General features: G+C 32.8%; 2 protein-coding genes across 2 annotated transcripts; both read left to right on the top strand.

The window, feature by feature from the left end:
- Positions 1-13,303: 13,303 nt before the first annotated feature.
- On the top strand, positions 13,304-14,513 carry LOC120124731 (myb-related protein 308-like). The gene is made up of 3 exons (XM_039143328.1): positions 13,304-13,502; positions 13,580-13,709; positions 14,126-14,513. The coding sequence occupies exons 1-3, from the start codon at positions 13,373-13,375 to the stop codon at positions 14,496-14,498; spliced, it is 633 nt and encodes a 210-aa protein (XP_038999259.1). The 5' UTR covers positions 13,304-13,372; the 3' UTR covers positions 14,499-14,513.
- Positions 14,514-21,345: 6,832 nt separating this feature from the next.
- Positions 21,346-24,002, top strand: LOC120124947 (U-box domain-containing protein 10-like). Its single transcript, XM_039143495.1, has 4 exons — positions 21,346-21,678; positions 22,215-22,331; positions 22,417-22,797; positions 22,917-24,002. Exons 1-4 carry the CDS (start codon positions 21,346-21,348, stop codon positions 23,985-23,987), a joined length of 1,902 nt encoding a protein of 633 aa, XP_038999426.1. The 3' UTR covers positions 23,988-24,002.
- The last annotated feature ends 777 nt before the right edge of the window (positions 24,003-24,779 follow it).

The following is a 24,779-nucleotide window of genomic DNA, read 5'->3' as shown; positions in this document are numbered from 1 at the left end:
TTGACTCAAATGTATCGGTATGACTCTTTGTATCTCCATGAATTATTCTGGGTAAAAATCGAGGGATTTTTTTTGGAGAGGATAAGAAAGGTCTAATCTTGTCATATGTTAAAAATCTACAATTCTTGAAGAATTAAAAGAATCCTTAATTCATTCGATATTCGAAGAACTAAAGATTAAAATTTGCTCAATTACTCAACCTTAGAATGTAGCGTAAGTTTAGTCGTTTAAAATATTAAAAAAATATGACAGACAGAACAAAAACATGTTCAAACAAAACAATGCTCTCAATGCTAATGGTAGATGCAATGCCCCCATTTTCTTCAATTGTCCATACCCCTGAATCAATCAAGTTCTGGATCTTGTGCTTTAGTGCCTCACAGTTTTCGGAGGAATGTCATGAGCTTTCTATGTGGTAACTGTACACGAGATCAACATCGTAGCCCTCAGGATATAGGGACTCTTTTCTCAGATCATTCTAAAAGGCTCAGTCCTAAAACCGACTAAAAAAGTTCCCACTGTATTATTTTAGCTTCTTGCTTCCATGTGGTATCACGTGGTTAGAACCACTTCATTGAATCCTCCACAGATTAATTACATGTTTATGAGTGATTATGCAAAATGCTTGAATGAATACAATGCAGAATGCAAATGCAAAAGGTGTTAATTCAAAAAGTGACCACCTTAAAACAACTTTCATTGAACACAAAAGTTTTGATATATCAAACAATTTTAAACATAAGGAATAGCTTTAACTCCTAACTTCTCTATCTCATTCAAAAGCCAATTTAACTTCCACTCATTCTCGGGTTTTGAGTTGTCAATCTGTTTCAATTCTCTTGCAAAACCAGCTAGATTAATCAACTTGTGAGCCAAATGGTTTGCTTGGATCATAACTTCTTTCATGACATTGTCCCTTTTCTCTATCTTACGTGTCAATTCTTGGAGCTGTAAATGAAGTTGTTCATTTTTCCTCGTAAGAAAGTCATTGTGGTTATGAAGCTCTTGCATATGATCACTACAATTATCCATAATCTTCATCAACTTTTTGTTCTTGGCTTTAGTGGCTTCTAGCTCAGCTTCATTCTCCCATTTGTGGCATTGATATGAAATTTCCATGTTGGCTATGGACAAATTCAACGTCTGATTTTCGGCTTGATATTTTCCCAAATTATCAACAACTCTATTGCGCCTTCTTTCTACAATCTGTAAATCAACAACTTCTCGGCTTGACCTTCGTGCACCTTGCAATTCTTTCTCCATTGTTCAGCGTCATTTTTCAGTTTAGTGACCTCTGTTATCCACTCATCTGGGACATTTCCTATACCAGCAAATTTAAATGCTTGACTGATCCTTCGAAAAACATCTCGCATGGCTTCCATCTCGCTGCTCAATTTATTATTTTCGCTCTTTAAATGACGAATTTGAGCTTCATATTTTGGCAAACAATCCTCTTCCTGAATGCCGCCACTGATACCCTTACCTTTGGTCACTTCTAGTTCAAACTCAACAGGATAATCTGTTACCAAACTAGGTTGTCTTTTCGATTCAAACTCCAATACCCCATGATCTAGAAGAAGTTGGACTCGACGTTTGAATGTAGAACAATTCTCAATAGAATGTCCTTGAACTCCAGCATGATATTCACAACGAATGTCGATGTCATACCAACTTGGATATGGAGGCTGTAGAGGTTTCACATAATGCGGGGCCACTTCTCGGGCTTCTAACAATGTATCATACAACTCCTTGTATGATATTGGGATGAAATCACAACGAGAGCCACCTATCAACTTGGGTTGGACTGGAGTTTCTTGTTTTACTTCCCCTGATATCGGGAGTAGACTATCAAATATCACCGAATTTCGACTACATGACTTCTTTTCAACCTTCTGAACTTCTATAGTTTCCACTATTTCCTTGGCGTTTCCAAACAGCTTGTTGATACGAACAATGATTGTGTGTGATTCCTCATACTGGTTAAAATCAACAGGCTCTAAAGTAATCTCTTGCATATTTGACACCTCAAGATTGTTTTCATTGAGCTCTTTCTTTTCTGTTGTAGAAGACTCACTTCCTTTGGCCAAAGCATCTATATTATCCATCATCCTAGACATATGCTCTCTCAACTCTCTTATCTCCTTTTGCTCTTCCTCAGCCATATGATCTTTGGGTGCAGATCTCACCACTATTCTTAGAGTTTCTTCAGGATGTCATTCCATAGCTGTGTTATAATTTACTTGATCATGAAACCCTTTGTCCATAATGAAAACCTTTTAATGTGATGACCACTCACAAATCAACACCTTGATTATGTCATGAACATGCGATGCAAGCAAAAAGGAAAAACAACATATAAACTAATTAGTACGAAAAATGATAATAAGATGACAAGAATTATTATATAAGCAAATAGATTAATAAGCTAATGCAAAATGAGAATGTGAATGCAAATGCAAATGCAAATGCACAAGGCGTTAATTCCAAAAGTGATCACTATAGAACAACCTTCATTTAGACAACAAGATTTCATTACACCATATAGTCAAAATACAATTTTGATTTTTCATTTCTTCATCTTCTTTGAGTCGTACTCTTCATGGAATCTAACATTGCACCCAAAGTTTTCGACGTATTTTACCACATTTGATGGTGTCTGATGTCCTTAAATTGAATCTTGAAATCTCCATTTTTACTTCCAATGCGAAATGGTCTTCTCGTCCTTGGTATGACTATATCTATCTTCGGAGGAAACATCTTGGCCTTTTCTCCTTTAAAGGAAGTCTTCAATCAGCTTCAGATTTCTTGATTCATCAGATGTCCTTCTTCATGGATCATTTGAACATCTTTGGATTTCCCAGTTTTGACTACATGGTTAAGAATTTATTGTCTCATTATGACCAGCCTTCTTATTAGTCAATCACTTGTGAATTAACACCCATGGATGACATGAAAATGCAAATGCAAATGCAACCCGATATTGATTCCAAAATAACTTAGTTTATATAGAAAGTACTCAACAACACACAATGTCTAAGCACTTAGGCAAAGATAATACATCAACATGGAAATTAAGCGTAGAATCTTGCCCCCTTCACTAATCTCTCGAGCTCTATCATCAATCCCATGATGCGTCGTTCTTCCTCTGTTTCTAGAATCACGAAAACTCTTAAAGTTACCGCTTCTTCAGATAATTCATAGACTTGGCGATCTACATCGCGGGCCAGATTCATTGCTCTCTCCATTGCTTCATGTTGTCTTTAAATGATGTCCTGAGCCTCTTGTGCGAATGGGTGGATCAAACCTGCTCCTAGCTCCGCTGTCTTCTTCTTTAATATCTCATTTTCTTTTTGAAGAAGGAACTCATTACTGTTGTAAGGGTTTTGAAAAGTCTTATCCAAACAGATGTGCTTCGAATTGCTTAATGTGTGCTCGCCTTTGTGCTAATTCCTTGTTAGCCTCATCTCTTTGATCTCTCAGTCTCTGAGCGTACTACCAGGCTCGGATAATTACCTTCTCTGGCAAAACTGATTCTTCGATAGTGACAAGGATGTCTCTGAATTGCGTCTTCCCATACTCGAACCAGATCTGAACACTGATTGCATTCTCAGCCCTATCGGAAGACATTATTGCCTTAAGCTCTTTTTATAATAACTAGGTAATCTGAGAATCAATACCGTTTATGAAATGATGTGATATGACAATGATACATGCAAAAATGCAATAAGAGCATACAAAAGAAAATCAATGTTAGTAGAAACAAGACAACAAAAATCAAGTTAGTTGAAATGGTTAGTAATATATATATATATATATATATATATATATAATCTTAAAAATGACTTAAAGTTGAGACTAAAAAAATAAAGCATACAAAGGAAATTAATGGTCCTAACCGCATGCGTTCTATTTTTCCTAGGTTATCCACATAGCTCTAACGAGGTAGACTTACTAAATTCTCTATATGAGGTTGGGTTCTAGCGAATGTTCCCAAGCTATTTTTACAACCTGATAAGGTTGACCCCAATTCTGGCCCATTACAGACTTGCGAATCGGGTTCAGCTCAGGGGATAACACCACTAAAAGCGTACCTCGTAACTGATATCCGGATATGCAACTTAGGGTGTTTTCGAGAGATACTTTGTCAGACCCACACAAGGAAGCCCAATGCTCCTCGTGAGGTATGACGTTTCTCCTTACTTAGGTAAACCGGGATTAAGCTCGGTTTAGAGCTATGATATGCAACAATTCTAAATATTTCACAGAAGTGCAAGCATTAATCAGAGATTTTTTTTTTTAAAATAACATAATGAACCGTAAATTAAACAAGATCGAACTCGTAATTTCCAAATAATAAATATAGGGTAACTAACTCGTGGCTCGACTCTCAATTTGTTTAAAAAACAAAGGTCCCCAGCAGAGCCGCCAAGCTGTCGTAACCGTTTTTTCTCCCCGTGGGTGAAAGACAGATACCGACTCAGGGGTTTTCTCTTTGAAAATCATTTTGAAAGGTGAAGGAGCCGCCACCAATCATTTAAGGTGAGATTGGAACACCGTAAAAATCGGGTGATTTTAATAAAACACCAAGTTTTAGGGTCTGCGGAAATCCAGAAATCAGGCTCAGGAGTCAGTTATGTGTGGGAAAGGATTAACACCCCCACAAGCGCCTAAAAATTGGTACCTAGTTGATTACACTATACTAAAAATCAGAAATTTGGAGTTCAATCTTTATTTCATTTAAAAATCATTAAGGATGCAAAGTTTGAAAATGGTATTCATTTATTGAGACAGATGGCATTCACCCCCGAGCGTAAATGCGGGAGATCAACTATTGTGCCTAATAACCGAATATTGCCTTATTTTTTAGAAAACATGATGTAGTTTTGAAAAGGATGTTGACTTATTCAGGGAATTACTAGTAGTCACCCCCTGAGCACGATCGCAGGAGATATACTTTTAATTCCTTAATAAGTGAACATTGCCTTAGATTTGTAAAAACAATGCAATCAAACAAAATTTTATTTGTCCTAATTAAACTAAAAGTAAATTAATGTCTTTTCTAACTTAAAGTGTCAAATTATGAAAATTAACACATAGACTCAAATCTAAAATGTAAGTTCTAGTATTAATATTTAATGCTTAAAATGGATTAAATATTTATGTATTACAAAGTTTCTTTTAATAATATTAAAATGCTCGAATATTACCCTTAGTCAATTTATTTCTATTCGAGTCAAGTTACACATATGAGGTTAACGTACAAATAAAATATATCTATACTTGCAAAGAAATATACAAAAATAGTAACTTTGTATATATACTAAGATATCAACCAATTTTTTTTTTAAATACATATTAATATATACACATATATATCACGTTAACATGGAAAGAGAAGAAATGTTAAATTCATGATCACATATACATATAAATATTAAATTCCTTAATAAAAGGTAAAGGAAACCATGATTAATGTATTTCATTAATAAAAGAATATACATATATATATTATATTAACATGGAAAGAAAACAAAACATTAAATAACATTATATGGTCAATACACCTACATATGTATATTAAATTATTTAATAAAGGCTATACAAAGCATTCATACCATATTTATTTACAAAAGGATATATATATATATATATATATGACATATCTTGATAAAAAAAAATCATATGTATTGTATATATGAATATGCCACGTATTTAACAACCAATTATTAGCCCAATATAATATAATAAAGTAAAGGATTACTACAAGCATTTACCTAATACAAAATTACATGTTTTAAACAAAAATATATGAGATCATTAAAAACAATCATACCTAATATAATAACAATAAAATAAAGTACCTAATATAATATATATTCAAACATGGAAATACAACTTACTTTAGTAAACATGCAAATTAAATTATGGATGAAATTAAATACAATTTTAAAAAAATCAAACATGCAAAAATTAATTAAAAAATGTCACCCATTTGAATAAAGTCTAAAGTGCACATATAATTACATATAAAAATAAATAAATAGACCTATTATAATTATAATAACATGCAATCAATCAATTAACAACCATAAATATACTATTAATATTATTTACTTAAAGTTAAAAATAATATTTAATAATATAATATGTAAATGCAAGAGAAATATGTACACCATACATTAAAATAATATGAAATGCAACACTTAAAAAATAAACATAAACCTACTGCCCAAAAAAAATCAAAGCTTTAAAATTGCTATATAAGAATTAAAATAGCAAATAACCTACTCCACTCATCACACACACACACACGTATTTCACCTAAAACTAAACATTGTCATTTATATATATTATTTTATGAGACAGTTAGCCCTAATTTTTAATTTGTAAAACACCTCTGCGCCGCTTATCTTCTCTATGTCCCTCCTCCTATCTTCTTCTTCATCGATAAGACATAACAAGAATCCTCCTCTCATGGCCACTAATCTCTCACAACCTTTAACCATCAGAGACGGGTAAATTTTTTCTGGTCATCACTCTTCTATTTTTCTACTTTCCCTCTTATTTTATGCGGCTGAAATGGCCGAAAATCCCTTACCCACTACCATGAACGGTGGTTCAACTCTCTCTAGCCTTAAAAATCCACTCCATAGTAATATCAAAACCTAAACCACCCTAGACAACAACACAAGCCCTACTAAACCGAAGAAATATGAACCAAACAGCCCCTATTTTCCCATTTCCGGTGACCGACAAACTCACATGCAGAGCTCCGAATGACAACTAAGGGAAACCAATATTCATCAACGCTCAGCTGACTACCAAACGTGGATGACACACTTACCCCGACCACCAAAGGACTCGATCGACTGAGGTAACTCAACTCTTACTATTCTCTATTTGTTTTGATTTCGAAAATTGCTACTGCCTTTTTGTTTTAGATCGTTAATAAAATAAATGAAAATACTAAATTGCTTGTACTACTTAATTTCTAGAATATATATACAAAAACTCTTGCATGGATTGATTTTTATAGAAGATTTGGAAAGGGCATTCGGGTTTTGTTCTTTTCATAAAAGGAAATGAACCAACGTACACTGTTTTGTATTATTTTTTATTCGTGTTTTTACTATAAACACACACTGTATACTAGAAGACGAAAATAAATTCAAAAATATACCTCGCTATTGATTTCTGATAATTCGAAAATGAAGGGAGTGAAACCCTTTGTTTACACTGATTGGCTATTGAATATTGGGAGTCAAATATCTCTGTGTTTTTTTCTCTATTCTTCATTCCCCTTTCCTTCTCGTCGAGAGACCCCAATTTTATTTCCTCTTCTTCACCGAATCTTCTTGTCATCTTCTTTTAATTTCCTTGTGTTTGGTGAAGGTTTGATGGGAGCAGGTAAATATTTGGCGTATGTAATGACGTTATCTGAAGATTTGGGTGCTTTATATGATGGTGCTGCAGGACATTTGGTGGCAGCTCATACGCGTGAATGAAAACAGCAATGAAGCACACATGCACCTCTGATGACTGATGGGTCATATCCGAGCTTGGGTTGATTCGAATTAATTTTCTGGGTTCCTGGATTTGTTGTAATTGGACTACAAAATATGTAATAATAATAAGTAATAATAACAATAAATATATAAAAAAAACGAGATGAAAAAATGAGTGTCGACAATGTAGTCTGTCAACTATACTCCCAACACTACAAACACCAGCCATAACTCCCACCAAACATCTCTTTAACTTACTAACTTCATCCTCATCCACATGCCCCAAAACTTCCTTTCTGGAAACACACACTTGACTAGCCTCCTTCCTTTTGGAAATACCATTTACGGTAGGGCTTACTCTATCACCTTTCCATGACAGCTTACAATGCGTACATATATCCTTCGGAACCATCGAAGAATACTTTGCAAAACTCATTGAGATGCGACTACCATACACCAAAAGCCCATTCAACCGTTCCTTAACTCTTTCGGCTTCTTCCATATTGCCAAGTTTAACGAAACCGAACTTAAAACCTGATCAACTCCTCTTCAAAGGGAGATGCACACTCAACACCTCACCATAACGGCCCATAATCTGCCATAAGCCTTTCCAGTGAATAGAGCTTGGTAATTTATCCACAAACAAGGAGACAATTTCGGACAACACCATCTTACGATTAATGGCAGCACTGAAGAATTGGTAAAAAGTAAAATCGAAAGTGACAGCGAGCAAAAAAACTTGGAAATTATTGCTTTTAACAATATCGCCGACCCCCTAAATGTAATAACAAATCTTCCACCATCAAAGGTAAAATATTGAATACTAAGCCATTTGCATTCAGATATCTGCCCTTTTTCATTTATGAGAAAATGACACCTGCAAAATGTTTTATCCGAACGGTGGATCACGAGAGAATGACGAGTCGACCAACATAGTTCGATTTCAAGCCCATCAGACAGTTGATGATGGAGATCAGAGGATGAAGAAGTCAAAGTCAATCGTCAATTTGGGGAGATTGAGGTATTTTTCAGTGAAACAGAGGTCGAAATCATGTTCAGGGGGTTGAAAAGGTGCGAGATGAAAAGTTTGGGCTTCATAGGCCAACAAATGCCATGGTCGGCGAGCTCATTCATTAAGTTTTTAACGGCAAAGTACTAAAATGAAACAAAAACTAAATGTTAAGTATGGTTTTGAAAAAAATTAAAGTATAGATACTAAAAAAATCAAAACTGACACTTTAGGTACTAAAAACATAATTTACCCTTAATTTTTTTAATCAATATTCACTTGTGATGTTTATAGAATTTATTTATTTTACTAAAAAAATAATTACAATATTTGTAAAAAAATTGGACTATATAATTATTTTATGGGTAAGTTATATGTTTAGTACCTAAACTATTATTTGTTGTTATGTTTTGGTACCTAAATTTTATTTTATTTTCTAAAATATGCATAACATTTAGTTTAGATTTCATTTTGATACTACATCGTTTAAAATTTAATAGTGATGTTGACGTATCAGTATAAGGTAATGACACATCATCATTAAAAAATAAAAAAATGTTACATTAGCATCTTTGTTAATTTTTTAACGGTGAGATGTCAAATTGAAACTCAAAGTAAATGTTAGGTATAGTTTTGAAAAAGATAAAATTTAAGTACTAAAATAAAGAAAAGTAATACTTTAAATACTAAACGTGTAATTTACCCTTATATACAAGTAGGTATTTTCAATATTACAAATGCGTAAAAAATGTCAATTCTCAAATCGTGTATTTTTGAAGAGAGATTCAAGTTTAAACTTTAAAGATGATATTATTGGAGGATATATTAATGAATTCTAAACATGAATCATACATAAAATAATTATTTTTTAAAAATAAATTTTTTTTATTTAATATTAAAATTTAAATAAAAGTATTTTATCAACAATAAAACTATTGGATTAAATTATAAATAAGGATCATTTTAGGAGTAAATAATCTTTTAGAAAGGTTTAATACTTTTAGGTGTCTAATCTATACCTCAAATTAATTTTTGGTTCTTAACGAACTTTTTGCTAAAAATATATGTTTAATATTTCCAACGTTACAGTTTTAGGTGCTTAGACAGTAACATCCGTTAAATTTGGACATTATCTGACACATGTCACACATATAAAATTTCAAAAAAAATTAAAAAATATACACTTTTAGGTGCCTAAACTATACCTCAAATTTACTTTTGGTGCCTAAAGAAAATTTCGATAAAATTAAGTGTCTAATGTTTTCTTTGTTATACTTTTAGGTGTCTGCCGTTATATTTTTTATTTTTAATAATAAAAATATTATTTTTAAAAAAAAATTCAAAAAATCCAAACCCCTGCATCGTCTCTCTTCCTCACATCACCCACCTCCGATGAAAAGGTCACCATTGACTGGGTTTTTTTCGAAGCAGGGCGAGGAACTCAGTGGTAGCGGTCGTGTAATGTAAAACTAGTTGTAGCCGTCAGAATTGTCGAAAAATGAACTTAGAAAACCGACCACCATTCATGACGATTTTCATAACGATCGACACAGTTTCATGGTGGGTGAGAGAATGGATTTTGGTCGTGGCGGTGAAAGGATTCTGATGGTGTCAACGATGATTGACACGTCTCGACAGTAGCCAATCAGCGGTGGAATTTTGAGATTTTTTTAAAATTATAATATTAAATATTTTTATTTTTTTTGAAATTTTTTTATAAGTGACACGTGTCATATAATGACCAAATTTAAGGACTGTTACAGTCCAAGCACCTAAAAGTGTAGAGTTAGAAACGTTAGACACATATTTTAGCGAAAAATTCTTGAGGCACTGAAAGTCAATTTGAAGTATAGTTTAGGCACCTAAAACTCTATTAAGCCATAAAAAATAATGATAAACACCTAAAAATATAATGGAGAAAATGTTAGATACCTATTTTTAACGAAAACATATTTAGACCTCAAAAGTTAATTTGAAATAAGTTTAGACACCTAAACTGTATTAAGCCATTTAGAAACTAAACAGGAAAAAATTGAGAAACTTAACTTGTCATTCATCCTTTTACTGAAAACAAACGAATCTGACAGGGTAAAATTGGTACAGACATGCACGATCTTATTGGCTGACCATATTTTAACGGCTGTGAGTAGGTTGTAAATTAGATAAGATAAGTTCGTGAGTTACTCTATATAAAAAATATTTAGTTTTTTTATTTTATTTTAGTATTTAATTGTTAAAAATTTAACGTATTTAGTATCTAGACTATTAATTTTAGTATGTTTCAGTGTCTAAATTTTCATTTTTTTCCAAAAATTAACGTTAAATTTTGAACTTGTACTAAAATGAAACAAAAACTAAATTTTAAATATAATTTTGAAACAAATTAAAATTTTAAATAATAAAATAGATCAAAACCGATAATTTAAGTAATAAATACATATTTTACCCAATATTTTAATACAAATGATGCCATAAACCTAATAGAAATACTAGGTAAAATCATCCATTATTATATTTAGAAATAATATTATTAGTATAAATAATATAGCCCCTCGTCCAAAAGAAGATCAACGGGCTTTGAAAGTTCCGTTTGTCCCTTAAACGTCGTTAAAATTGGTCAATTATTATAAACGATCAGTTGATTTAATGAGATAAGATATTAGATTTTTTAAATAAAGTCAAGAGTTTGAAACTTAATATTTACGAATGGAATAAACGGGGTTTAGAATTTCAATTTCACCTCTGCAACATTCGATCAAAATTAGATGATTAATGGATCAGATACAAATGATTATATAAAAAAATTAGTCTATCATTCGTACCTTCAGCACAAGTTCATTGATTTATCAAATTATTACAGTGGAAAGGCAAAAAAAAATTAGTACATTGAGAAAGCTTAAAGATAATACATGTGATCAACTCTAACCTAGCGCACCTTAGACTTTTGCTTCATCTTTAATTGACAAGGAGTAACATCAATTTTGATGCTAATAGTCATTGTTGATACTTTTTTTTCTGTTACATTATTATATTATATCATTATTTTTTTTATGTTAATAGTTCTATTTTTATGAATTTCTTTTATCTTTATAATACATTTTTCTTTGTTTTTTATATGTTTTTTAATCTTTGTTATAAGTCATTTGGTCGTTGTTTTATTTATGTTTAGGGTTGAATTTGAAATTATCTCAACTGAGTATAAAGCTAATCGTCTCTTTTTTAAACTCTCTGATTAGATTTGAATATGTCAATATGTTGATGGTCTTTTAGTAGTTTTATTCCCTTTTGTAGTTTGTGTATCGATACAGTAAGATTTGTTCGTATCTATATTTTGTTCGAGTTTTTTAGTTAGGTTTTTAACATTTTTCTTAAATGATTCTTGTGTGATTTTAAATGATTAATTTCTTCTGTCAATAGTTACAAAAAAATATCTTAATTATATATTTAGTTTAATGTTACGACGGTAAACTTATCATCATAATTCTAGATATTTTTTTAATAAAATTTGTGATTTTTTTTTTCAAAAAAGAAGAAAGCATGTGATGAACCAGTAGATTGATACACACAATTTGATGCGTTGAATCAGCTAATCTTCTCCAAGAAACATGTGAAAAAACTCTACAACTATTAAATCCAATTAATCACTGTGAAAAATCTCCCCAAAGGATGAACCCTTGACCGAACGGCAAGGTCAAAATTATTATTCAAATGAGGAATTTTTCCTATGAACGAAATAAGGACGACCTTGAGTTGAATATCAGAGTTTTAAATATTGGACCGACAGATTATATTAACTCAACGATAACAAGAACAATCTTATATGTCATCAGAATTTTCGGTTATCTATGCTCAGAAAATTTCCCCATTCTTTCTGATGGCTTTCACTTGAAAAGAACACAACTTTATAAAAGTGATTAAAATAGAAAAAAAAAAGATAAAGATAAGGAGGAGAATTAGAGAGAGACTGTTTGTTAAGATGTTGAAAAGAAAAAACTATCAGTCAACTTAAAGAACATGTGATGGTGCCAAATCCCAGCTTCCATTACTGCTTCTGCCACTGATCCTTGGCCAATCAACCAAGTTTCTATTTATACTTGCATGAATACGTATATTATGATTTGTCCATTTTTCTAATTATATTTTGTTTTTTTAACCAATCTTCCTATGGGTGGATGGATGTTGGGTGGAAGACGAATACTTCACAGCAACTAACAAAAATCAAAATAAAAATCCTAGTCAAACTTCTCCTTAGGGTTGTTTAGGGTAAACTACATGCTTAGTACTCCAACTATCACTTTTGTTTTGTTTTGGTCATCTAGCTATTTTTTTGAAATTATACCTAATATTTAGTTTTTGTTTCATTTTGGTACCTACGGTTAGAAAAATTAACAATGATGCTGATGTGTTACTATAAGATAATGTCATATCATTAGTGAAAAAAGTTAAAAAGTGTCACATCAACAGTACTTTTATTAACTTTTAATAGTGGGTGTCTAAAATGAAACTAAAGTAGGTATAGTTTTGAAAAAAACATAGTTAAGAGACCAAAACACAATAAAAGTGATAGTTGAAGTATGAAAGTCTTGTTTACCCTTTTTATGTTTGAAGCACAACAGAAACATGCAAACGATGCATGACCAAACCACCAGTCAACTCAACCCCCCTCCAACAACAAATTTTCCCTTTATCTATTATATGTCCTTATTTCAAAATCTTGTGTAGCAGCAAGAAGAAGAAGAAGAAGAAACAACCCTTAACATATACCCTCCAATCTCTGGCTATATACATTTTTTTCCTTTTCTCTTTTTATCTTAATATTGTATCAGTTTTTAGGGTTTAGTTTTTAATTAAGGAGACAATGAGGAAGCCTTGCTGTGATAAGCAAGACACGAATAAAGGGGCTTGGTCAAAGCAAGAAGATGAGAAACTCTCTAATTACATCCGAATTCACGGTGTAGGCTGCTGGCGTACTCTCCCTCAAGCTGCAGGTTAATTAATCTTGGGGTGTTTGATTTAAAATGCAACATAAATTATGCTAAGCTTTGTATTTTTTGTGTTCTTTTAGGGCTACTTCGATGTGGGAAAAGTTGCAGGCTTAGATGGATAAATTATCTAAGGCCAGACCTTAAAAGAGGCAACTTTGCTGAAGATGAAGAGGATCTCATTATTAAGCTTCACGCACTCTTAGGCAACCGGTGCCATTTCTCTCTCGGACACATAATTTTATACTAGAAAGATAAACTTTTAAAATTCTAAGATCAAAAATAGATTATGAGTAGAAAATACAAGAGAAATATCTAAAATATATGTTAATTTAAAATTTTCAATAGCTATTCGGGCTGCTCCCCTATGTCTATTCCTACTTTATCACATTGTTTATTTTAGTTTTGTTGTTGCTCTTGTATTATGAATGCAAGTACAATGTGTGAAAAGGGAAAGTGAAGACAATATTTATTAATGCTCGTGTTTAAAAGATTTCCCATTTTTCTTCTTCGTTTTAATTAGTACTCTTGAGAAAATTGCTAATATTATGCTCAGCATATCTATGTTTCAATCTGGATATATAAGCTTTAATAACTTGCTATTCTTTCACTGTCGTGAAATAATTCAGGTGGTCGTTGATAGCCGGAAGGTTGCCGGGAAGAACCGACAACGAGGTGAAGAATTATTGGAACTCTCATTTAAGAAGGAAGCTCGTAAACATGGGTGTCGATCCGAATAACCATCGGTTAATGACTCGCAATCTGCTTCCTCGCCCTCAAATCCCACATGGTGCAACTGGAATATTATCCGGTGATGCTAATATTCATCCGCCGGCTAAATTCCAACTTGAAAATGATCAAGTTTCCGATGCCGGAAGCTGCTTGGACAACGCTAATCGGCTCCCTGATTTGAACCTGGATCTCACCATCAGTGTTTCAGCTGCGAACGTTGATAAACTTGACCATGATGAGGGAAAAACCGGAAACAGTATAACAAACTAGAGGACCTATACTATATCACACCAAATCATATATATATATGATGCTATTACAACTACAAACATGGCATGACATAGCATGGTTTAATTTAATTTATTGCTTTGTCTAATCAATAACTATCTGCTCTTCATGTTGTAAATTTCCTCAGCAATTTGATTCCTATATTGGGATTATGCTGTAAATTATATTAGTAAATTATCCAAAATAGGTCGGTAATTAATTAAAATTCTTTCTTAAAGGTTCACTCAACAACTGAATCAGGTGAAAAATTACGCTTAAAATATTCACCAAAAATCTAAACGGTTTTCATTTTGAAATAAACTGTTTTAAATGTTAATATTTATATTTATATTAATCTAATGTCATTTTTAAAAAATAATTATACGAACAAATTGTTGATGATTTCTTAGTTTAACGATGACATAGAAGATTTGAAAACTTTAAAGCCTCAAATTGAATTTTACCGTCATTTTATTTAAAATAAAAAAAAAAACATATATTTGTTCTAAAGCATGTCGAGTATGAATAAATGAACTTGCGAAATGAATCTAAGTAACAGCTCCTTTGAATAATATTATTTTAAATAGTGTTAGAAAGTGGAAGAAAGTCTTTCATCTTATAGCAAGAGATGTTGTTTAAACGAGTTGCACTTGATACATTATTAGTGTATAATGAATTACAGTCTCCTTAAAAACACTCTTAAAAGTAATATGCTTTCATTGAATTACAGTTTTGGTATTGGATGCGGATAGTTGATATTTATTAGTATTTTTCTTCTTATAATAATTATGTCTATTTATACGTTACGACTAGATCTCGTGGATTATATTAAATTTCTCATAACGTTCTTCGATATTTTAAAATCATAATATATATGAACATTATTAAAACATAAAATCTCATGCGTATATATAAAACATCAAATAACCAATATCAAAATAACACAATATCAGTAACAAAATAAAATACAAGATAAAAGCAATGTATAAAAATAGACACTTGTCACCTAAAATAAAGACAGTATGGAAGATAGAAACATCACAACAAAATATGATACTGAATGTGTCGACCATCTAAGTGTCAAGTCCGAGGGTGTCTAACCAAAAGTATCTAAAAAGAGAAAATTTGAGGGAGTGAGCTAGGGAGCTCAGCATGTTCCAATAAAGTGCATAATAAAGCATATTGATGATTTCAGGAAAAAAAAAAGTTCAGTAAAGTATGATAAACCCGTATATCAAAATGTAGTCCCCAAAACTGCATCCATAAAAACTTATCTATACCCGAAGGATATGGGAACTAACTTAAGGGAGTACCTTGGGGGCCTATCAGAGGGCCACCCTTAAATCCATAAAATATTACCAACTTGATCGTAGCTTAACCTCAAAACTCCAAAATACATCCCAAAGAGTACCTCAATAAAAACAGTTCAGATAGTAAACCATAGTTTTAGGATTCTATAAATAATCTATTTATATATTTTAGTAAAAATAGGTAACCAGAGAACATGTATCGGACAAACATAGTTCATAAACGATAAATAAGAAAATTAGGATATTGATCAGATAAAAAATTTATAAATTAAATAAGATAAACAATCATATTTCAAAATAGATAAATCAGTCATATAACACACAGGGAACATACATTGCAAAAAAAATCAATCCTAAAAGTCTACCGAGTATCTTCAATAAACAACATTATAAATCAATCCTTATCCTTAATTTATATGTGCTTAAATAAAATAATTAAATACATTTGTTTGCTTGGGATTTAACGTTTGATTTGGAAGTTTTCATGTTAGAATTTGGTAAATTTGGTCGTAAAAGTGAAATCAGAACTTCGAAAAACATAAAATATGAATTTTTAGAAAAATAAACTTTTAGTCAAATTCAACCTTGATCAAAGTCAATTCTAGTCAAAGTTAACTATGTGGGTCAAAGTTCGATCAAATTCAATTGTCTAGTCTACGGTTTAGATCGGTTTGGGTCAACTTATATCGGTTCAAGTTGACTCAGTTCGGTCCGAGTTAACTCGATCCAGTCCGAATTTACTCGGACCAACATCTAAAAATTTCAACCGACAAAGAAGCCCACGCACCAGAGCGATGCGTGGCAGCGCGTGTGACATTAAAACGACCTGCAACGACTGTTCGATTACTCCCCAAGCATTTATTCACCAATTCAACTAAAAAACAATCCATTAATCAAGCAAAAATATAGAGAAAAATTTAAGAAAGAGAGGTAAGAAGCTTATCCAACGTCGATCAGAGAAGGTGTGACGGCGAAGCTACAAATCTGACTTGGTTTTGATCAGAAGGGTGCGACGATTTTGATAATGGAGGCTGTGAGGCATTAGGTCGTTGGGATCGGTCTGAAAATGAAGAAAACAACGGTGGTTTGGTTTTTTTATGAACAACTGAGAACTCTTCTACGACCAACGACGATAAATCTCAATGAGGGGAACCGAGGTTTTGATCACACAGTGTCGATAGTCACGTCGATGGTGAAGGTGTACGACACGACAGTCAAAGATGGTTGACGGTGAGGGGCAGCAACAGAGGAAGATGAAAATTTGGGAATTTCTTTATTTTAGAGTTTGGCTTAAATCTGATTAAGGAAAATATTTTGGGGAATAATCTAACTGGATAGCTTAAGAGTTATTTTAAGCATTCCATGTTGGTAACAATAGCCTAGCTTGATAGCTAAGGCATAGGCATCTATACCCCAAGGTCACGAGTTTAAACCACCATAATCACCTGTTAATATTATTTTTCTTAGTTGCCAAGAGATGGTCAAATTCAAGTTTAAGTCCCTAAACTTATAAGAATTTTGTAAACTATACTAAAATCCTCATAATCTTACAAATTGGTCCCCAAAATTGATCAAGTTAATCAATTAAAATAAAATAAAAATAAAAATTGAGTGAGTTACATATCTTTTGAATGTTCTTTTCGTTTATTTTTTTCATAGCTGAATTTGACATCATCGCAACTGATCAAGATGACATTTATTTGTTATCTTGTATATCTTCATTTTTTTTTACTTAGCAAGAAAGGATTTTGTTAATAAACCACAAAGGAAGAATGCATTGTTGAAAACATTTCTAAACCTACAAGGAAAAAAGGGTAAATTCAACCTGACAACATAAACAGAACCTCGATCTACACCAATTAAGAAGTATCCTAATAAATAATTTGTTCTCCAAGGAACATAATACAAAATCTGAAACGATACCCCACCAAAACTAGGTGACAACATCCAAAGTAGCCGATTCAATACAACGCAGAACAGCACAAAGCAATACAATACAACAGAAAATAGCAGACAATAGCACTATCCTATCAAGACAGCACAAAATTTAAACCTACGCAATATGCAAGAAAGCAATACGACAATCTTCACAAACAGGCAACAAAACCATGATGTAATAGACAAAGTTTCTACAAAATCAGTCCCATTAAGCTTTAAATAACTCTCGTCTTGCAATCTCTTCCTCAGCTAGATGACCCGCCTTTCCATTTTGGTTTCGAGGCGTGTAAACAAAATCTACCCCTTCGATTGCACATATCATGTCGTCTTTTTCGTCAAAAATGTACCACCAAAATCATATTCTCAATCAGAATTTGAAATTCAGTTTAGAACCATCTACGAATTGGACTCCACTATAAGAAACGCTTTCCTTATCCATTCAGCTTATTGACAGATTTTTAGTCCTATTTTAATTGCAAACAATTCAGTAAAATTCGGGCCTTCACATGCAGCAGGGCCGGAAAAAAGAGCTTTGACATTCCCAGTTTTTGATCTTAGGACTCCCCCACATCCTGCTATCTTGTCCTTGAATTTTCCATCAACATTAAACTTCATGAAATCATTCGAAGGTGGCGCCCAAACTAATCCAAGTTGCTCACTGCTGCAAAACGAATAACAATTACATGGTTTGGACAACCAACTACTTTTTACACAGCTCCACCTTGTCGCCCAATGCTTTGATCCAAATCAGCGCTCGAATTTTAGGAAAGAACAACATATCTTTTAAAGAAAATCCTTTAGTGCTAAACACCTTCTCATTACGAGCAAATTTTTTTATTACTTTATAAATATTAATTTTCTAAAATAATTTATTGTTTACTGTTTAGCATCGGATTTTTCAATAGTATTTATATTTTAATGATTTTTCAATACTTTAAAATTTTGATAATTTTATATTTTTAAAAAATTTAATTTATTTTTATTTTTATTTAAATATTATATCAACTGCCGAGCTTTAAGTTAATTATGTTTATAAACTCGGCCAAAACATTAATTAAATCTTTCTATCATATTATCATCGACACGTGGATTATCACATAGATAGCAATATATAACAGTTTACGATAATTTTTATCAGTCAAAGGACACCATTAATATAATTCATGACAATTATCAACATGAGTTGGTTCAAGTGGTAAAAAATTTGATATTACTTAAGTAAGGTCTTGAGTTTGAGTCTCCGTGTATGCAAAAAATCCCTATTGAGAGACTCACTCATCAAAATCAGGTGTGCGACAGTGATCAGTATGGATTAGTCAAGACGAAGCCTTTAAACTGGAATCACAAAATATATATATATATATATATATATATATATATATATATAATTTGAAGGCTAAATTTTGAAAAGGAGTGACAATTGAGACGATTACGAGTTTCTTTTATCTTTAAGCGTTAAATTATTTATAAAATCTTATTTAAAAGATTTTTACCTGTGACAAATGTTTATCTCTTATATTTGTTTTATTTAAACTAGTTAGTATTTAATGAGCTCATCAAGTGATCTCCACTAGTTAAAGGGAATATTGTTTTTTTCTAGAGATTTTAGGTTCGAGCAACTGTAATTGTAGAGTCTTTATACGTTATCAATATTTAAAAAATGTTATGAATATATACTACATTGTAACAATCATCAACTAATAAAAAAGCTAGTTTGTATTTATCATAATCGATCAGAGTTATTTTATATATTATGATTTTAAATTGCAATTCTATTTAGATTTGAGTAATAATGAAATCTATTAACTGATTTTAGTATTAATGAACGGTTTCGAACAATTACGTCCGCAGAATGCATATATTATCAATGACTAAAAAATTATAAATAAATATATCTTATAATCATCGAGTGTATTAAAAATATTTTGAATTATAATTAAACAACATTTTTCAAAGCAAGTTATTGATGATAATCGGCTAATATAATATGTGGATGAGCATAAGCCGAAAGGCCCATTGCACAACGAACTTACTAAGCAGCTCAATGTATAAACCTTTTTGACCATTCAATAGGGTAGTAAATGAGACAAGACAGATCACGAATTACTCGAGATCAATTTGATCAAAGCTCAATAAATACTTGAATCAAATGGATTCGACTTAAGTTCTTAAAGAGCTGAAACGAGCTATTTGATATTTGACTCAAAAAGCTCTTGAGCAGCTCGAAAATATAATATATTAAGATTTTATTTTTAAAAAATAAATTATTAATAATATTAAAATTTATGTGTTGATTTTTTTTAATACAATAAGATTTTCATGTATTTATAGTTCAGATTCGAGTTTTAGTTTGAGGCTTCAACCAAGTTAAGTTTTAGAAAAAAAAATCATTTCGAGCCTTTTCGAGCTTCAGTTCATGATTCCTAGTTTGAGTCGAGCTTAGAAATTTTAAGCTTGCAAGTTTTAGAGTTGTGTCGAGCTCCATTTTAAAGTTTTCGAGTCGAGTCGAACTCAGCAATACTCGAGCTTGACTCGACTCGTATACACCCCTACCATACACACTTCTTATTTATTTCTTTACAAGAAAATAATTCTTGGTCACTCAAATGAAAGTCATTATTTTTTAATCTCTCTTTTAATTTTAAGGTATATTGTGATATGATAGCTGTTCATTTCATCTTTCAATCATGTGATCATAATTTAATTTCCTCTTAAAATAATATAATTCATTTTATTATTTAAACTATAATATAACACTTAATTTCCTCTTAATCTCCACTTATAAAAAGATAATTTTATTAATATAACACTTGATATTATTTAAATTACGAATTCTCTTATATATCCACAGAATGTAAATGTTGTTGCTATGGGCTAATGCAGCAATGGTGGATAGCATCCACCACCAAAATTGAGAAGATATAGAGATACACGTGTGAAAATAAAGACCTAATTAAAGAAGATATAAAGTAAAGGGTATTCTAAAAATTATTTTGAATATATAAAGGTTAATTAATATAATTTATAGATAAAAATATTTTTACCTTAAATCAAAATTGATTCAATCCACCAACAACCAGTTGATCTAGTGAGATGAGGCACTAAGTTAGGAGTTCGAATCCTGACGTTTGCGAATGGAGCAAACTAGGTTGGGAAGGTCGGCCTCGCCTCTACAGTACCCGATATGAATTAGTCGGTAATAGATCAAATACTAGTTATTAATTAAAAAAATTGATCAAATCCAATCTTATCATTAAAAAAATTCTGCCCGACACAAATCTATTTAAAAAAAAAAACTAACCCTACAGGGTCGGAACAAATCGGGTTAGGTAAAATATCTACCCTGAATTATAAGTGACCAAATCATAACAAATAAATATTTAGTGACGAAAAGCAGATGAAATTAATACAAAAGTGAGCTCTAGAATGCTTTACCCTCTGTTAATCACTAAAATCCAATTATTTATTAATTATTAATAATATTTTATACCGTTTTCCAGCGAGAGTGCAGCTTTCGCATTTCCGTCAATCATTTATCTTGGAAAAATCTCTTTTTATCGACGTCTCTTTCAAGACAGGAGCCAACATCTGGCTTTCAAAAAATGACCGGTGGAGCCGCCTCCCCTCAAGACGGTGGCGCTTCTCCCTCGTTCTTGCTCAGCCTTGTCCTCGAAATCGTCTCCGCCAATGCAGCCGACGGAACTCACGCCGCCTACGCCATCTTTAAAAAGGATTGCACGGATCTGGTTAGGAGGATTGCTCTCTTCACGCATTTGCTCGAGGAAATCAGAGATTCTGGTGGATCCTCTGATAATGACCATGTCTGTGCTTCCTCTTCCTCATCTTCTTCATGGTCGTGGGATCTTACCGTGGCTCTCCAGGCGGCTAAACGTCTCGTGTCCGTCGCCTCCCCCCGCAATTGCGATGATTCCTCCGTAACGAATCCATCTCTCTGTCTCTTTTCTTTTGAGCATTCTATGATTGGATTAATTGGTTCTATAAGTTTTTATAAACGTGGATATGTTGTCATGCAGGCATGCTTGTTATTTTACTATTTTAATACTAATACGTTTCATTTTTTATTTTACGATGAGGTCAATTGTTATGCGAAATTGATAGACATGGACACTTTTTCTCCTTCCATGTCAATTGCTTTAACTTCGATAGATAGCTCCAATTTTTGGGGAACTCGAGTTATTCTTGCGATTTATTGAGATTGTCAATATTAATTTCTACCAACTCTCTCCCCAAATCAGAATCAAAGTGTTGATCAATTGTTAGTATTTCCTGGGTAAATGTAGCAATTCTAATTAATTAGCTGCGCATTGGAATATGCTAATTTTAGTCTGGATTTCCTTTTTTTGGCTAAGGAAAGCATCTGTTGCTGGAATTTTATTGAGGGTATGCAATTTTTTCCCTTAATATGTTTCGTTAGAAGAATCTCTAAGATTTGCTATATCTTGATTTAAAGGATGGAGGTGCCGAAAGAGTGTCTTTCCAATTCCAATGTGTTACATGGAAGCTGGAGAAAGCTTTAGGGAAAATCCCTTATGATCAATACCAAATCTCTGAGGAAGTTCAGGAACAGGTTTAGCTGCAGAATTTATATGTTTCTGCATTTGTGTTTTCCCCCTATATTCACTTGCCTTTTTAACACCAATTTCTTTTTTCAGGTATCATTGGTAAGAGCTCAATTGAGAAGAGCAACAGAAAGATACGGCTCTTTGAATTCAAAAAAAGTTTCTAATGCATTGTCTCATCCACCGGGAAAACAATGTGGGAGTACCAACAGTGAAATTTCTGAAAAGCTGGATAACATTCTAGAAAGTTGTGGTGCAGATACCAAAACAAAGATATTGGACAGAGTGAAGAGCTCTTCAACCTCTTCTGACGTTTGCCTATCGGATGAAATTGATCCTAAGGGGCTAGAGAATGTGGCCACTGAGTGTCCTAAAGAAACAAAGAAGCCTGATGCACTAGTAATTCCTGAAGATTTTCTGTGTCCTATATCTTTGGAACTAATGAGGGATCCGGTGATTGTGTCCACTGGACAGGTAATATGCTCACCCAAACTACTGCTTGCATTTCGGTTTCTTTTTCTGTAGTCAGCCTTTGCCTTTTGCTATCTCTTATAAGTCTTGTCTATTGATTCGTCTTCTTCTTGATTTTACAGACATATGAGAGGCCTTACATACAGAGATGGATAGATTGTGGCAATGCAAAATGTCCGAAAACTCAGCAAAAGCTAATAAATATAACGCTAACCCCTAATTATGTTTTGAGAAGTCTGATAACTCAATGGTGTGCTAAACATGATATTGAGCAGCCAAGCGGATTAACAAATGGTAGGCTTAAAAAGAATGACGGGTCTTTACATGATGTTAGTGGTGAAATGGCTGCCATCCAGGCTCTGGTCTGTAAATTATCGAGTCAATGTTTAGAGGAACGTAGGGCTATTGTGGCTGAAATCCGGTCACTATCTAAAAGAAGCACAGATAACAGGATTCTAATTGCAGATGCAGGAGCGATACCTGTTCTGGTCAACCTTTTATCGACAGATGATGTGTCGTTACAAGAACATGCAGTGACTTCGATTCTTAACCTTTCCATTTTTGAAAATAACAAGTCTCTTATTATGCTTGCTGGTGCCGTTCCTTCGATAATCCAAGTCCTCAGAGCTGGAAGCATGGAAGCAAGAGAGAATGCAGCGGCGACCCTTTTTAGTTTGTCACTTGCAGATGAGAACAAAATAATAATCGGTGCATCTGGGGCGATACCAGCCTTGGTAGATTTGCTACAAAATGGGAGCACTAGAGGGAAGAAAGATGCTGCTAGTGCTCTGTTCAATCTATGCATTTATCAGGGTAACAAAGGCAGGGCTGTGAGAGCCGGAATTGTAACTGCCCTGCTGATGATGCTCACAGATTCAAGTAACTGTATGGTCGATATGGCTCTAACAATACTCTCGGTTCTTTCTAGCAACCATGAGGCTAAGGCTGCTATCGTAAAGGCTAGTACCATACCTGTTTTAATCGATCTTTTAAGAACTGGTTTGCCCCGCAACAAAGAGAATGCAGTTGCCATTTTGCTTGCTTTGTGTAAAAGAGATACACAGAGTCTTTACTGCATATGTAGTCTCGGTGCTGCCGCAGCCTTGATGGAGCTAACAAAGAGTGGGACAGAGAGGGCCAAGAGGAAGGCTACTTCATTGTTGGAGCATCTTCGCCGATTACAGCAGCTCTGACCGTTACGGTGGCACTAGACAGTTCGCTATTTTATTTATTTATTTATTTTTGATCGACTCTAATTGTTTGACAGAGTTACCATTCTATTCTTTCCAGACGTGAGAAGTCGGGAGATGAGCGTGAGATACACAGTCATTCTCATTGCTCTCTTTTCATACTAAAATAGGTAGGTGACTAAATACGTAGTTTACCCTAATTTCTTTCATCGATGGGCGGGTAAAAAGCTCAGCTGGCGTCCTAGGTTAAAGAGGATTTCTTTCTATTTGATCTCTCTTGCTGGTAAACTTGTATTGGGTTTTAAGATTACGCTTTGATAAACAAAGTAGAGGAAATAAAGAGCATGGAACTTTGCTTATGATTAAAATGTGTCCATTGTTTGCTTTGAAAGCAATGGGAAATGGTCTTTGAACAACTAAGGACGACGGCTGTTTTCCAAGCGTTGTTTTGGATATGCATGACTACTTTATAAATAGTATATTAATTAATTTTGTTCCTCAAAACCAACTGTTTTTTTTTTCATTTTTTAAGCATATGATATACATATTTTCTAGAAGCCTTAAAACCTTGGAATTCTCATGATGAAAATCAAGCCAACAACTGGGACTATGGTACATTTACCGATTTGGGAATTCAGACCAACTTCGGTTTTGAATCTTGAATAATTGAAGAATGTTACAAGATAACAGGAGTCTTTTTTGCTTCTATAGTTCTCAGTTCAATATATATATATACACACACAATATTCGAGGTGGACACACATAGGCTAATAACGTAAAAAATTTGAATAGAGG

This window comes from Hibiscus syriacus, unplaced genomic scaffold (assembly GCF_006381635.1).
Source record: "Hibiscus syriacus cultivar Baekdansim isolate YM2019G1 unplaced genomic scaffold, ASM638163v2 tig00110429_pilon, whole genome shotgun sequence".
NCBI lineage: Eukaryota > Viridiplantae > Streptophyta > Magnoliopsida > Malvales > Malvaceae > Hibiscus > Hibiscus syriacus.
Note: the sequence above shows the minus strand (reverse complement) of the source record. Positions and strands in the feature narration are given on the sequence as shown.